The 16743-nt window shown below is 46.4% G+C and overlaps 1 protein-coding gene across 3 annotated transcripts in view; it reads right to left on the bottom strand.

Annotated features, from left to right (window-relative positions):
- Positions 1-436: 436 nt before the first annotated feature.
- AHCYL2 (adenosylhomocysteinase like 2) overlaps positions 437-16743 on the bottom strand; it is a 109366-nt gene continuing 93059 nt past the window's right edge. For all 3 annotated transcript variants that reach the window (XM_056340147.1, XM_056340148.1, XM_056340149.1), the window contains exons 7-17: positions 16092-16198; positions 14175-14291; positions 10609-10672; positions 9369-9457; positions 7785-7855; positions 7552-7646; positions 6671-6769; positions 6167-6235; positions 6003-6081; positions 4712-4832; positions 437-3138 (exon numbers count right to left, since the gene is read on the bottom strand). In XM_056340147.1, the coding sequence (XP_056196122.1) occupies positions 3132-3138; positions 4712-4832; positions 6003-6081; positions 6167-6235; positions 6671-6769; positions 7552-7646; positions 7785-7855; positions 9369-9457; positions 10609-10672; positions 14175-14291; positions 16092-16198 (918 nt within the window). In that variant the 3' untranslated portion in view covers positions 437-3131. The remainder of the gene's footprint in view (positions 3139-4711; positions 4833-6002; positions 6082-6166; positions 6236-6670; positions 6770-7551; positions 7647-7784; positions 7856-9368; positions 9458-10608; positions 10673-14174; positions 14292-16091; positions 16199-16743) is intronic.

Here is a 16743-nt window from a genome sequence, read left to right as displayed (position 1 = left end):
GTGCTGCTCGCGTCCCACATCATTCCCCAGCCACTGGAAAAACAAAGTCTTTAGGTCGGTATTTCCCTCCGCCACCCCAGCAGCATTTTCAGGTCCGCGCCAGGGATGTGACAAATCAGGAGCAGAAAAGATAACGGGATTTTTTCCAGCACTGCTCAGTCTGCTTTCCCCAAGGACACATCAGCTGCAAAACAGCCACCCACAGCCCAAACAGCCCTGGCTGCCACAAGGATGTGTGGCCACCGGAGCAGCTCTCCCAACTGGGTTTTACATGGCAGCGATGGGAGCTCAGGGCTATGGCACCACATCGAGCTTGGGGACAACCTCCCCATCCAGTCCCTGGGCATCGCCACCCCTCACCCCCTTGCTGTAACCCCCCAGCCCCAAAAATTCCCCATCTGCTCCTGCCAGACCTGAAAGACACTCTGGAGAAGCTGAATTTTCCAATGTTTTATTTGTGTTTTGAGATTACAGAGTCTTTATTGCTGATCTAATACAATCACTCAGACATTAATATTTAAAACATCCTTTTGAAAATGTTACAATTGCAAAGTTTTTGTTTCCTCACTGCAAGCTGATGACAGATTTTGTCTTATTATTTCTAAAGTTCAGAACATAATTTCCTTATACAATTTTGCTGGTGTTACCTAAATCTCCTTTTTCCTAATTCTTTAAAAATGTGTTACATTAAAAAAAAAACAAAAACAAAAACAACCCATTACACGTCTAATTTAGAGATGATCATAGAGTATGTTTCCAGATTGATTAGGAAAAAGCCAAGCAAGCAAAAAAGCTTACAGAACAAGCAGAATGACATGAAGAAGAGCTTTAAAAATTGAGGTGGGAAAAGCCAGTTGGGGTTTTATTTTGATTTTTTTCTTTTTCTCCTATCTACCTGGAAGATAAAATGGGCTTAAAAATTGTCACGAAGGAATTCACGGATGAGAACAGCACCACTGTATGCTGCACAAATAATGGACGTGAGGGAGGTAAGCGACTGCGTGAGCTGTACCGAAGGGTCATGCGGATGGAGGATTTTCCCGGGGCAGAAGTGGCTGCGGTTGGGACACCTATTTTCCAAAAGCTGGTTTGCTCAACGTGACCCAGCAACCGCATTTCACCTCGACCGAGAGCAGGATTTCACGCTGCGCCTCTGTGGAGAACAGCAGAAATTCTGGGGTTCACTGGCTGATGCAGACCAAAGTAATCCAGTGTGGGGAAAGACCCGAACGTGACATTTCAGATAGCTCAGGGGACTCTTCCCAAAAATCTTAGGATCTGGATAAAACTCATGAGTGAGCAGAGATTATTTCAAGCTTGTGGTTTGTCATCAGTCTATGATGAAGCCTTCTCAAAGCCCTAAGGTCTCCTCAAAGCCTTCTCAAAGCCCTAAGATCTTCTCAAGGTCTTCCTTCTAGGCTTTGAGACATTTCAAAGAGAAACTTGGAATAAGCAAGCATATGAGGACATTTGCTCCAAAGATGAGTGGCTTGTGGTCAGGCTGACTTCAGAGCTCGGCATCAAGAGCCACGAAAAGGAGTTGGCTGCTGAGACCGTAATTCCAGAGTTTTTTCTTTCTTGTGCATGAATTTGCTGCCACAAAATATTTTTTTCATGATGGCAAAGAAGTCCGCAAGGACAAAACAAGAATCTGTAGCTGACGAGAGACTCAGGTACCAAAGCAGTAACCACAGGATACAGGCTTTTGTGCTCACGGGGTCAGGCAATTTTTGGAAGGACCATGTTCTCCATGTGAACCATAGAAATTACTCTGATGAGACGTGGAGACTTGGAAAGTCACCTTGGTAAGCATGCCATGCTGTCCACAGCATTCAGGGGGGGACATCCTGGGCTAAAACAAGTAACTATGGTAAATTTGTTCTTCATTGGCTCTGATGCATCAAGATTTGAGGTGACTGAAGGGTTTTAGTGATGCTGAACTCTTCCCTGCGCACAGCATTGGTGTGGGGATTACTCTGGCATGTCTCATACACTCAAAGGGGATTTCCAGATTTTATAATACAAATATTACTAGAAAATAAACGTCCAAAGATTTCCAATGAGGACTGACATTCAGCTGGGGAAAGACCTCGTGTGGACACGGCTCCTCCCAGCTGGGATGGCTGATGAGCTCTGCTTGGATTTGCAAGAGCTCCCTGAAACATGAGCAGCATTTGTTGGTGAGGTTGCAAGGCTCTTCCACCAGCATGGGCACGCAAGGCTGCCCCATAGCCCCACCAGGAATATGACTTTGGTTGAACCATAGAAGGTTGGCACTCATAATGTAAGCAGCAGGAAAATACTGCGGAGCTGTGATGAAGGGAGTGGCGGTGGGTCCTACCCCACCACCACCACGTCTGCCTCCAAGTGGGCACTGCTCTGCCCTCCCCGCTCCTACCACGTACTAAGGGCTACCCCTGGCTGACGCTTATGACTGGACCCTTCGTTACAGCTTTCAGCAGTGCTAAGGCAAAGTTCACCGACTTGCTGGCAGAACTGTCCCTCAGGCAGTTCAGCAGAGTTACGAGAGGTTTCTCCAGCAATCACCGGCGAGATTTACCGCTTTGCTGCCAAAGCGGCACCTGGCTGGTTGGCAGCACCTGGAGCAAACGAGGTTTTTGGCTGTGTTGTCAAACGGTATGAGAAATGCAAACCCGGCCACCCTCTGGCCGGCTCTCATGGCTGCCAGGATCTGCTCCGCTGGAAGAAGTGCTGGGATGCAAAGGAAACCAAAAGCAACGTGCGACCTCGAAGTTGGATCCCGCGGCTCCTGTTGTGCACATTGGATTAATGGTGATAATGAACTATTCCAAGTACATCACAACAATTCGATTCCACCAGCTTCTTCCTCGCCTCCCCCATCCTCCCAGCCCCAAAAAAACAACCCAAAGAGAAAAATGAAATAAACGGAAATGCACCGTCTCCCAGTCCCGCGGCAGTACGAACACCAGTGGCAGAGGCCGCATGTACAGTATTCTAATTTAATAAATAAATAACCTAAACACACTGTCTACTATGTGAGCAAGCCCAGCTCTAACTTAGGAAGCTTGCGCTGTTTCATCCTGTACAGTAGTTGAGAACAGACTTGGGTTCTTGTTCCTCGCGATTCTCCAGGACACAGCAGCAGGAACTTAGTATCTGGGGAAAAGAAGAGAAAAGGAGGTTTTGGTGCGCCACTGGGGAAGAAATTCAAAGCTCCCCCCCATCAACATGGTGTATTTTGGGAGGGGTAGACAACAAGAAAATAAATGATTTTGAAAAGGACTTGGACCGTATCTACTCCCCCACAAATATCACATTATATTTAGCTGCCTGCCCTCGCTGCTTGAATGCTGCCTCTCGCTTTGAGTACAGGAAAGGGAAAGAATTCAGCGGCGCCTGAGTGATTCAGGGTCTGAGTCCCACCAGTTTGTAACATCAGTTCAGAAATGGAAGGGGATGCACTGAAGGTGCAACAGCAATGCCTTAAACACCAAAGCCTGGCTCAAACTGGCTGAATTTATCAGGAAGGCTCCTGTTAGGCTGGGAACTAAAAGCAGATAATGCATATTGCAAATGATATGCTACATGTAGAAAGAGAGAGGTGCTTGTTTTAACGAAGCAAGCTGTTGAGCTGCCCGGGATGAAGTCCAATTGCCTGTTATATCCAGAAAAAGAGGGTACATGCACCTGGAGATCTCTCACCTCCCGCCCTATGCGCCTACACATCAAAGTAGGGAGCTTTGGAAAACAAGACTCTTCTCCTGTTCTATTTGGAGGCTTAAATTCCTGCAGGACACCAAACCAAAGCTGTCCAAGTACACCTCCACCCCACAGTGCATGGGGGATGTTTGTCATCATGGCTCTCCTTTGATGCAGGGAATCTGACGTAACCCTCTACTTCTTCTGACTTCTCCACACATGGGACAAACCACACACCCCCACAAGGTCAGGACTACAGCCAGACACCAAAACCAGGCAAAGAAAATTAATCTGGAGGGAATTCCTCCACAGGAGGGCATGTCCATGGGGCAGCACCATAATTTTGCATGTAACATAGGGCAGGAGAAAAAAAAAGCTCTGGCAAAACCCACTAAACCCCAAAAATCAAAAACCCACAAACATGTGAACACTGAAGACCTGCACCTGAGAAAATGCCTCTTCCTGCAAGAAAAGGAACTGGGCTTCAACCCACTGGCAAACTGATCTATGCATGCAAAGCCATTTATTTTTCACAGTAAAAAATGCGTAGCAGTGTTGGCTACAAGTGTAAGCCTGGAAAGGGAAGCGATCCAGGGGCTCATATTGAAAATTATTATTTTGGGGGGATCAGCCCAGCCCACGCTGAGGGAGCAGAGCCACGGAGCTGAGCCCGACCAAGCAGCCCCTGGTGCAAGGGGCAAATGCTGCTCTGCGCCATCTCATTCTTCATCAAACTTTAAAAATAAAGCTGTCATCTGAGTTGGCCGGATGGCATCACTCTGCCATTTGCCACGTCTGGGTGACAGCTGCTGCCAGATACAAAGGGCTCATGTCCTGCCAAGTGCTCTGCGTCACAGCTCCAACCGCACTGTCCCCAGCCAGACTGCTTTCTACATGGCAACTGGAATTATCAGAAAGCCCGTGATATCTTCTGAGAGGACTGGTGGGATTACACCCCATACCCTCTGCTGCCCTCACACGCGGACCCCACATCATGGCAGAAAGAAAGAGAGAGGCTGAGGAGCAGCACCTGTAGTAGTTTGGTTTGAAAGGTCCATTCTTATTCAGTCCCAGGTATTTTGCTTGTTCATCCGTTAGCTCTGTCAGGTGGGCATCAAACGTTGGGAGGTGAAGGCTTGCCACATACTCATCTGAAACAATTCCAAGCCTCATTAGTGTGGGTAAGGGGAAGGCAATGAGTCCCCGCCTGCTGCACACCAGGTCACTAAAGCCCCAGCTGGGAAAGGCACCACTCTTCACGCCTTTGCTGGTAAATTGTAGGACTGCTTTTCACCCTCAGTGGGGAAAACCGTCAGCTGTTTTGAATGAAAGGGGAAAACCTTCCTCTGAAATACCCTTCTAACAGGACTCCTGGGCCTGCTGCTGAGTTACACTCTACCCCTGGGCAAAGGCAGGCTGAGAGAGTTGGGGTTGTTCAGCCTGGAGAAGAGAAGGCTCCAGAAAGACCTTAGAGTGGCCTTCCAGTACCTAAAGGGGGCTTGTAAGAAAGACGGGACAGACTTTTTACAAGGGCCTGTAGTGACAGTACAAGGGGGAATGGCTTTAAGCTGAAAGAGGGGAGATTTAGATTCGATATTAGGAAGAAATTCTTTACTGTGAGGGTGGTGAGGCACCGGCACAGGTTGCCCAGAGGAGCTGTGGCTGCCCCATCCCTGGAAGTGTTCAGGGCCAGGTTGGATGGGGCTTGGAGCAACCTGGTCTATTGGAAGGTGTCCCTGCCCCTGGCAGGGGGGGTTGGAGCTAGATGATCTTTTAAGGTCCCTTCCAACCCAAACCATTCTGTGGTTCTATGAAACTGGAAGATGCAGGAGCCTTTTCCTGGTAGGTGACAACCAACACCCAAGCTAGGGACAAGCTGCACCTGGTCTCAAAAAAATACAATTAACATCAAAAAGTCCTGTTTTGCAGCAAAAACACGGTCAATACAGCTTGTGGCCTCAGGAGGGTTTTTTGCTGGCAGAGCTGTTGGTCAGGGACTATGTGTCTTCACAGCCAACAAAGGCAGCTCAGCTGGCAGAAGCCCTACATGAAAATCCCCTGCATCACCACAGACAGACTCTTGCAGTCGGCCAAGTGCGTCAGCCTGTTTTCCCCAGGTGGGACGGAGGAACAACATGTCCAATTTAGTGAAGAGCCCAGACCCACTGGGAAGAACTTGCTGGAAAACCCTGAGCTTGGCAGGGAGGCAAACAGGAGAGCCCAGGAGGCTGTGATGCCCTGCTGTCCTCAGCTCAGCCTAGCAAAACCTCCCATCTGTTAAATCTCAAAACCAAAACAGAAGGCAATGAGTACATCTTTACCCATTTTCTTAGGCAGCAAGTACACATCTTGCTTGTAGCGGCCTTCGGGAGCATTGTAAAGCTCTATCAAAGCCAGAGCCTGGATGGAGAAGACATTTAGATAAGTAACTGCTGCCCGCTATGGAGCAAGATGCTGCTTTTGGCTCAGCCCAAACCCTACTTGCCTGTGTGGTGGCAGTGATGGACAAGACGAAGGTGGGGACGGTGGAGCAGCTTAGGTTCAGCAGGCGGCCCTGGGAAGCAAAATCTGGTTGTTATCTCAACATAGCACCAAAACCAGTTTACAACCCTACAGAAGGTACAAGAACCACTGGTGGAATGTGTCCCTTCTGGGATGAAACACCATTTAGCACGTGCACTTGAAGCCCAAGATGTTGGTTTCCTTTATAATTCAGTTAAACTACTTAGAAGTGAAAACCTGATAAAATACCCTGTGAGATATCCTGGAGTGGGATACAGAAAACCACAGGAGCTTTTCTGTGTTCCAGTAAGTCATGGGCCAAAACTGGGTTACACTAAGCCTTTCGACCAGAGGGACTATTGAGCTGCTGAGGGCCAAGGAGGTGATTTCTGGACACACTTTAGCTCCATCGCTCATCCAGCCCTTGTTTTCTTCCTCCACAAGCAGTCAACAGGCTGCAATTCCTGCTCCTTTGCCAGCAACTCACCTCTGCCAGAAGGACTATTCTCTTCCCATCTGGCCAGATGACATGATCCACCTGTGACCTCACCCTCTCCCAGGTCAGCTCAGGTGTACGCAGGCTTGCCTGAAACACAGTGTTAAAATAAAGTGCCGGCAAGAGATCAAACCTGAGAAGCTACATAAAAGGAACGAAAAGGGGAAGCAACTCGCTGACACTGTCCTGGGCTTATAGTTTCCTTTGGGTCCAGTTGCAGTCCCAGACCAATGAAACCTTTATGAATCATAACCTGGTACTATTTTTATGATTACAATACATCAAAGCTCCAGCAACATCTATTGTTCAAAGTCTTCTGGCTGAAGAGGATTCATGGTCACCTGAGCTCTGCATGGCTGCAGTCACTTCTTTCCAGCACAGAAAATAGCTGTAAACCCATGGGTTTGGCTGAGCAATTCTCCACTGTCCTTCAGACAAGACCCTCCCGTTTTTCTACTCATCTCTAAGCACAGGTGAGCAGATTTTGGTGCCATTTGGTAAAACATGGTGGGGTTGAGTGTGCTGTGTTGCACCAAGCTGAACTCTTGGCTGGGTCTTAATGGTATAACACAATAGCAGAGGGACTGGGCTAGAGTGGGTGATTCACTGACTTTCCATAGGAAGTAATGAGGCTGGTGGATACACAACACTGGAAGCTGGAGCAGTTTGTCTGGCCTGCAGTCCTTTGGGATTGCAGGAATGATAGTGACATGTCTGCCGGTGTCTGCTGAGACACAGGAGCACAGGATTGTTTTAGCTCCTCCCAGGCGCTCGCTAAAGCAGTGTGTCAGACAAAGCTGCTGACGGGTCCCACAAACACTGTCACCCCACACCGTGCTGTCCCTGCGCCCACCACACATCCCTGTGCTCACCACATCGATCTCAGTGTTGGAGTGCCCCATGTTGCAGACAATGCAGCTGTTCTTCATCCGATCCAGGTGTTCCCTGGTCACCACGTTCTTGTTGCCTGCCAGACAGCAAAATCCATACTAAATACCCACATTCACTTTCCCCATCTTTTTGCCTTTTCCTTTGGACAAAGATGCACCCGATTATGGAGTGCGTATCCCTGAAGACCAATCCTCCTGCCTCAGGGACCACGTACCTGTGCAGGTGATGACGATATCAACTTGTCTGATGACTTCATTGAGTTTCACGAGCCGGAATCCATCCATGCTAAGAGGAGGGGGGGGGAAAAAAGTGGTCTCAGAAGCAGCAAAAACAGAAAAAAAACCCATCAAGTGATTCTCAGACACTCATTTTAACTTTTGAACGCCAGACTGGAAAACAGCAAGGCAGCATGCGAAGGGCCACATACCCCAAGCCGTTAGGAGGGTTTCTGGAGTCAGCTTGGAGGATTTGGGACTGTTGTGGGGAGAAGTAAAAAGAGATTTTGGGGGTTTCACATTTTCTGTCAGGGCTCCGCATCTGCAAAACTCAATTTTCATTTGAGACGGCTTTTTTAAAGCTGCTACTCCTGCCAAGTACATCCAGAAGATGTAGATATGCCCTGCTGCTGCAGAATCCTTTCTGATATGGATTTAGATCAAGCTTAAAAAAATCCCAAGCCCAAAGATGTCTATCACTAACCTTGCAATGCATATTTAGGCATCTACACAATCCTTAGAAGTGCTGAGCCCTCAGCAAGTCTTTCCTGACTTCACCGAGCAAGGTGTATTCAGTGCATCAGATAAAAAGGGCAGGATTTTTTTAAAGATTTGTTGAGAGTCCTCCCAGGAACTTATTTCTGTGACTCTCACAAGCTGTGAAATCATAGTTACTGTAAAAAAAAAAGCAATTTTTTTTCTGCTGTATGTTCCATTTACTGGTTTTTTTTTTCCCCACTGCAAACTCCTTATGAGAGGGGCTGCATGGTGTTGCCTCGTGCAGAGTCAGGGAAGGGGGTTGCTGCAAACAACCAAATTCACAATTTAGGCTGCAGGTGCTGGATGTGCCACTTGTGAAGGCTGCAAAGCAAACCAAAAGTTGATCAGCTCTGCTAATTAAGCAGGTCTTATTAGTTTCCTGACCACAATAGCCCTTTGAAAGTTTGCTGTTGGGAAGAGGCTGCGAGTTTAATAAGGCTCTGGATGTTTCTGGGACTCTGCTTTCATAGTCATGTTCTGTCTCACACTTTGGGATGCAGAAGCAGCATCTCTGCACCAAAACAACCATTACCTGGAGGAAATGAGGTCAGGTATAATTGCAACGTGCCCGTGTGAGGGGACAGCCATGTGCTTTCAGCTCTGCGCCACAGTACCAGTGTTAGCGAGGAGAGGTTTGTGAGGGCAGGTGATCACAGAAACCAAAATATCCCTTTGGTGAGGTGTGTGCACAGCACAGTAAAGCCCAAGTCTGCACTCCAAAGGTCTCAGTTCACTCCCACCATCCTTTTAAGTCATATCATTAAACTCACTCTTTCAAGCCATATCGTTAAACTCTTGGCCACTGTGGTTATGATTATGCAAGCTGGCATGTAGGTTACAGATAAACTGGGTGATGCTTTAGTACAGGAACCATTTTCTGGCCGTAGGAGAGAGCTGTGGGTCCCTCTGAGGGTGCAGAGAAGCCATGAATTCCTCACCAGCATCCCACTTGGGAGGGACCACTGCGGAATTGTTACTGGCCACAGTTTCCTGGGGGGAAAAAAAAGCCTAAAGAAGAAGCCAGGCTCGGGGCGACTGCTTACCAGGCCTGGAGGGCACAGATCGGATCGATCTCTGTCACGTACACTATGGAGCCCATGGCCTTCAAAGCAGCACAGCAGCCCTTTCCAACCTGGGGAGGGAGAAGAGCACAGAGGAAGAATGAGATGCCGAGAGCTCAGAAGACACTGAGCATCAATACGGCTGTGGGAAGTTTATTTGGGATGTAAACTCCAGGCAACTCTTCTGCAGCTCCAAGAGCCTTTTGCAACCCTCTTAGCAATTCTGGTTGCATGTACTCCATTTCTGGGTGCATGAAATTCCTGGATTTGGAATAATATAGAGCCTGAGTCAAGCCCAGCTTAGATAAGAGAGGCACTAAAAAATACAAAAGTGCCGTCAATTTTGGTCCCAGGGAGTTCTTTTCCCCAAAAAATGTCCTGGTATCTAGAAGACACCACAATAACAGCAGATTACACTTATCTCATGGAAAGTTTAAGAGTTTCTTGTAACCTTTACTCTATTTAAGAAGCGGAATGGTTTAATCTCTGAGGGTGAACAAGCTTTAACCTTTATACAGCACATATGGTGCAGCCGGCAGGGGAATTCAGGGGAGCAGTTAAATGACCAAGGGTTCCCAAAAAATGTGACTACAAATGAGAAAATTGTCCCAATTTAGCTCTTTGGAAAAAAAAAAAAAAAAAAGAAAAAAAAAAAAAAGAGTCCCAGTAGAGCACGCACAGTACAGCCCACCATAAGTGGTGTTAACTTGTCCCGATAAGAACTGTCGAAGGGTGAATATCCCCACCCTTGAGAGAGGATTACTCCGTTTGGGGGTGAAAGCACAGGGGTAAGTCAAGATTAACTTATCTTTCTTGACCACACTTCAGCATGCAATGCTGCAGCTGCACAATACATCTGCAGAACCCAGCCTCTGAATATTTTAGTATTATATTAAATAGAATATAATATATAATACAAACATAAAAGATAATATTAATATATGATATGTTAATATCTGGATATGTCAATATTCAGAGATTAAAGATACTCAGTATACTTAATACTCATGTCTTTTAAGGTTCAGGTTTGGTATCTGTTTAATACTAAAGAAATATACTGGAAATCAATGAAATCTTCAATTCTGGCAAACCCATCAGGTTTGAAGATATCTGCAGATACAGATAAAAGCCACAAGGACAGAAAAGCCCCGCTGGATAAAGCCATGCAAAGGATGTGTTGATTTTACATGCAGCACCTGCATGTAAAATATGAACCCCTTACCTCCCCGTAGCCACAAACCACTACTTGTTTTCCTCCAAACATCATGTCTGTTGTCCTTTTAAGGCTAAGAAAAAAGGAAAAAAAAACCAAAACCAATTAAAGACCAGCAGTAAGACCTAGTCCACTAATGATGCTGTGAAGGACAGTGGTCCTTCTCAGTTTGCTCCTCCTAAACACCATGGCTGTATCCTGAATCCCTGAGGACACACAGCAATTCTGGGTGCACAGATGACCCGAAGGGCACCTAAAAAACCCGACTTTTTCCTTTGGTAAGGGTGGGTGCTACCAGTGAAACACAACAAAGCAGACAGATTTGGGGTCTGGTTCCCTTTTTTTGTTGTTTTTTTTGGTTGGATCCCTTTGTTTCGGTACTCCAGAAATATTTAAGACATTTTCCAAAAGTACTTTTTCTGGAATTTTCTTTTTAAAGTCAAAATACCCCACAGAAATAACTAGAGAAGAAGCCGTAAAGTGGTAAATTATTGCCAGAATCCCAGTGCTTTCCACAAATAAAGCTCTCCCTTCCACTCGGTTTCCTTCTGGTATCTCCCTAAGAGTGTCCTACATTAGAGGCTATTTTTAGCAGACAAGTAAATAGGTTAGCAGTGCAGGGAAGGTGAAATTCCCTTACATTCCTGAAAGAATTTAGATAAAAACCACAGCAGATTTAATTGCACCTCTGCTTAGATTTCTCTTGACCCTGTTTGAGATGCCTGGACCAGACTTAATCCAAATCCTAATTTGCCTACCCATGGTGTCCATCACCCATCACAACGGAAGACAAGACAAAGAAGATTTTAAAGATTTTAATATTTCTTAGCCAGTGACAGCATCTGCCATGTATGGAACAGAGATCTAGAAGTTGTGTACTCAACTTAAAATCTGGGGGCAACTCCTCACCAGGCAGCTGACCCCCACACCAGAGGCTGCCTTGTGTGCCTTGAATCTTGTGACCACAGAGCAGAGACATGGCCATAATGAAGAATGGCGGGCTACTTCATTAGAAGAATTACTTCATCAAGATGTTTTCATAGAATCACAGGATGGTTTGGGTTGGAAGGGACCTTAAAGACCATCCAGTTCCCAGCCCCTGCCATGAGCAGGGACACCTTCCACTAGACCAGGTTGCTCCCAGCCCCATCCATCCTGGCCTTGAACACTTCCAGGGATGGGGCAGCCACAGATGCTCTGGGCAGCCTGTGCCAGTGCCTCACCACCCTCATTTTCCCCCTTGGAGTACGCTGTTCCACATCGCAGCTTCACAGACTGTACATGTTTTGGAGACCGCTGATGATTTTGATCAAACTTTTCCAGTTTTGATGGGCAGGAAGAGCAAGAAACCATGGGCTGTTTGTAGCACCAGGTTCTGGCTCACATAATAAAATGTCTTGGCAGGGAAGAGCCAGATACCATCACCACTGGACTTGACAAGGAGCCCAAAATTTAGTCTTTTGAACAACATGTGATGGAAATGTGGGGAAAAAACTGCACGTGCATTGGATCATCCAGAGAAGAATATTCAGTGGTTCACTAACTCATATGGCACTTGCACATATTTCACATGTCATCTTCATGCCCCTGTATTTGGACACACAGGTTTTACAAACATGAGTCTTCTTCACTTCTCCTGGTCAAGATGACCACTACTAGGAAGACTGCTTCAAAGCCAAGGTGACAAATGAAGCACTCTACCACACATCTCCCAAAGATTTGGGAGAAAGATGTTAGAGCAGAATCCACCACCAACAACAGGGAAGCCTGTGCTGGGTCTCTGATAACCTCTGGTGCCACCAGATAGAAGGCAGCAGTACCAATAGCACTGCCAGGTGGAGTTTGATTAAATAGAAGGAATTTCTACAGTGGCAAGGAACCAAGAACTGCAGATCTTGAGACTTGTTTAAACTTTGAGCCATACCAAGGTATCAACATGAAAAAAGTTTTTTCTCTTGAAGCAGTCTGTCTTCTCCAGGGAGGGTTCCTCCTCTGTACCAAAGCTACCTGGCACAGAGCAGGCAATCTTTCTTCTGGTATTCATCTCATCAGTATCAACACCAGTCCAGAAAGTCAAGTTTGTCCTTGCTTCTGTGCTTAGTTGTCTACTGGGATCTCTACCAGATGCTATTTGTCATAGTCTGGAACTGTCAAAATAAAACTTGTCCTAATCTCACTTGGCTTTGACAAAATTTTGTGGTGGAGGTGGTGGGGACATGAGCACCCAACTCCATCAACGTAAAGAAAAAAAAAAAAAGAGAGAGAGAAAAAAAAAATCACTGAGATTTACACTCTCTAGATCACAACTTCAAGTATTTTGCGCTGCATCTCAAGACCAACAATCTCAGAAGATACATCGTGTTCCCAGTGCCCACGTATCCGTCAGTGACTGATTCCCATCCGATCCTAAAAAGTACAGCACCATCAGGATGCTGCAGAGCTGCTCCCAGCCCCAGGTCTGCCTGCTGGGAACTCTGGGGGAAGGGAGCACAGAGGGAAGCAGACAACTCTTCTGTATGGCATGTGGCTGTAAATCCTGCAGGACCAGGGTGGGGAGAGGTGGATAAAGTGTTTGTCAGCCCCATCATTCCCACCTTCTGCACTTATGTATTTATGTTCAGCTGAAGGACAGAGTGTAATCCTCAGACTTAAGTCTGCACTTTGGTCACACAACTGTTAAGGGATAAAGTCTCAGTCTACCACAACCTCTTCTGTTTTCTTTCTTTCGCTTCATTGTATATTCACAGGAGAGGATAAAAAAGGAAACTAGAAAGGCAAAAAATGTGATGAAGCAGCTGGTTGACTCACACACACACAACAGACACAGATGGGTTTTATCCTGATGCCATAAAGGTAAGAGGGACAAGAAGGAGTAATGTAGCCATACGTGAGGACTTCTGGAGTCGTCACACAGGAGTACGAGAAGCTGCAGGGCTTGAACACAGCTCCCATCACACTCACCAGGAAGGGAAAATGCATGGAGTCACCTACACACATGAAAAGGCAACATCACCCTGAGAGCACAAAGACTCGGTGAGCTCCCTTGAAAGGCACTGGGAAGTGGCTTACATCGATATGACTAATGACATATCTGATGTGTATTCCAGACACCCTGAGAAAAGAGAAGATAGGCTTTCCACAAAAAGAGGAGCAGAGGCAGAATTTAAGTGATGTGCCCCGTTCATACATGTAGCTGGGTTAAAAATACTGAACCCAGACTTCCAGAGACATTAGCGTCTTTGCTGCGAGATTATTCTCCTGCAAACACAAGAATCAACCTTTGTTTTCTGCTGTGCATATGTCTGCAGAACTTTACATACAATTGCACAAATAAATCTCAGGGCTGTCTGACCCACAGAGGCATAGCCACTGTCTCAAAACACTTTGCAGATCCATCTTTGATACAAATAGGATGGACCAGAGGTAATAAAGGGTCTTTGTTCTCCTCTGACACAACAAGTGATCTAAAAAGATCTAAAGTGGCAGCTAGGACAGACTTATGGATGCAGTTCCCTGCGGGGTCCGAAGCAACCCAAGCAAGGGACACAGCTACGTTTGGGTGGCCATGTACGTACCCGTCCAGGATGGACTCTCTGCAGCAGTACAGGTTGTCAAACTTCTGCTTTGTGACCGAATCGTTGACATTCATGGCGGGGACACAGAGCTTCCCTGCTTTGGACAACTGGTACAGCCTGTTGTGAATATGGGAAGAAAGAGATCATCAGTGGAAAAGTATTTTCCTATGCTCTACTGTTGTGTGCTCTTGAGGTCCTTTTTGCTGGAGTGAGCAGTAGACATGTGAAGGGTCCAAGATAATCTCTCAATAGAAGCTCCTCATTTCAGAAGAAGGTAGCATTCTTCCTTCCACAGATATTTGCATCTGTTTTCCTCCCCTACTGAAGAACTATCAGGTTGACAAGAGGCATTTCCTAAAAATTTCAAATAGCAAATCGGAAGGTGCTCTAGACTCCATGTGCCTCATAACTGTTGATATTACAACTGTCCTCTGATGTCCTCAAAATGACAAACCCTTCAAATCCTACTTCAGATAACATAAAATGAGAGCTCCTGTAATTCCTCAAGATGCTACAGCTCAAGACAAATAGGAGTGGCCACAGAAGAACATTCATGGCAATGTGAAGCTGCTGTGATCAATGTCTGCAGCAAAATATCCATTTGAACAGTAGTAGGAATGTAATCACCAAGGTGTAGTGCAAGAAGTCACCAGGGTGGAGAAGACATCAACCTGACCTCCTACTTCTGAGCGCTGACTCAACTCCTGGCAGCAGCAAAACCACTAAAAATGAACCTAAATGCTACACTATGGCTATGAAAAGAATCTGAAAATCATCTCCCTGCTCCAGAGCTTGGGAAGGAGAACGTGCTCCTTCGGTCAGGCTCTACAGACCACCTCCAGGTCACCCCAGCCTTTGTCATCTGGAGAGCCTCAGTCCCCATGTTACCTGTCCCCTGAAGGTAAGGGGCACACATTCCCCACACGCAGGCATCGATACCACCAACCTCAGGAAACAACCTTGCCCCGGCACAAGAGCGTGGGGAACAGTTTTTTTAACATCGCTTTGGTTTTGCGCATCTAGGGATTTGCCCATATAGGGAATGGATCCCAATACTAAAAATATTATCAGGTCCTTTTCTTGACCCTACTGGCTGCAAACCTGAGTCAGTCGCTTCCTTGTTTTAAGTATTTCATTTCCCTGTTTTGTAGGCTGCCTGCACCTCTGGCCAAACTCTCAACCAGCTCCAAGAGCTGCAGCCAAGCCTTTCTCCCTGCAAAAATAAAGGAAAAATCAGAGCCTGCTGCTCTTCTCCTCAGTGCTCTATTTTCTGTCACCTGTGATACAATTAACTCCACTGGAAAAGCACCTCTGACACCCCTCCTAACCCTAGGAGCCACTTCTCCCATCACAATTCCGCTTCTGCTGCAGACTGATAGATGTCACTCGGTCATACAGCTGCATCTCTGTTCTTCTCCCTCCCTGGACACCCACCCCAACTAGAGAGTCATTTCCTCCTCCCAAATCTCACTTCTTCCCATAGATTTAGTTTAGGACTATGATGCTGACACTCTCCAAAGCCCAGCCCTTCTTGTGCAACACCCTCACCCCCTCTCTTTTTCGTCTGCAAGATGAGGTGAGGTAACCATTGCCCCTACTTCACAGGTGGATAAACAAGACCTTGTGCACTTTTTGCACCCATGCAATGGTCAGTAGGTGCTTCTGCTCCTCGTCTGAAATTCAAAGCAGTAGTTCCAAGTCTATTACTTTTGCTATATGCAAGATTTAAAGCAGCTTGTATGGGAAAGCCAAGCCCATGCTGAAGGAAAACTTCAGACCACATATTAGGAGGTTCAACATTCTTAATGTTGTATCTTGGCATCTTACGTCTTGGGGATCTTTTGCTACCAGTGCCCTGAGGCAGAAGATGCTTTTGTCCAAACATCTCTGTGCTCACAGCCCGGCCTGTGCTGTTACCTGTGGACACCAGTCACACTCTCCTCTACTATCCCCTTGATCTTCTTAAACATGTTGGGATATTTCTTGTAAATCCAGTGAGTGAGATCTCCTCCATCATCCAAGATCTGTAAGAAAAATAACCACAAAGTCACCACTCTGAAGATTCAGTAAGGCCTGCTGACCCCAGAAAGGTATAAGAGATAAATCACATGCTCAAATCATTCCCAACCAAGCCCATGTTTTGACAGCTCAAATACAACATCGTGACAGCTTAGGTGAGACTACTCTGCTTGAGTGTTCAGTAGTGCTGCTTCATCAATATTGCACTGGAAAGGCAACAGGTCAGACAAACACGGCAGACCTTGATGTTTATAATGATCTGAGGAAACATGGAAAACTGCTGTGGAAGCTCCTCTCTTGCCGTCTCCCAGAAGCACAGATGGAAATGCCCTTGAACCATACAGAGACATCAGTTTTTGTGATATGACTGCTGATGGAGAAGGAGCAGGATGGAAAAGGATGGAGAAGGAGGAGGATGGTGCAGAACCACTAATGCCAGTTATAATGTAACTGCATCATAAACCACTGCATATTAAAAATACTGAACCTCTGTTAGACAACAGCTTTGGCCATTGCAAATTTGCTTTGCCCATTTCATCTGGCTTTGAAC

This window comes from Falco biarmicus, chromosome 5 (assembly GCF_023638135.1).
Source record: "Falco biarmicus isolate bFalBia1 chromosome 5, bFalBia1.pri, whole genome shotgun sequence".
Taxonomy (NCBI): domain Eukaryota; kingdom Metazoa; phylum Chordata; class Aves; order Falconiformes; family Falconidae; genus Falco; species Falco biarmicus.
The sequence above is the reverse complement of the archived record's forward strand: the minus strand, read 5'-3'. Positions and strand labels throughout refer to the sequence as shown.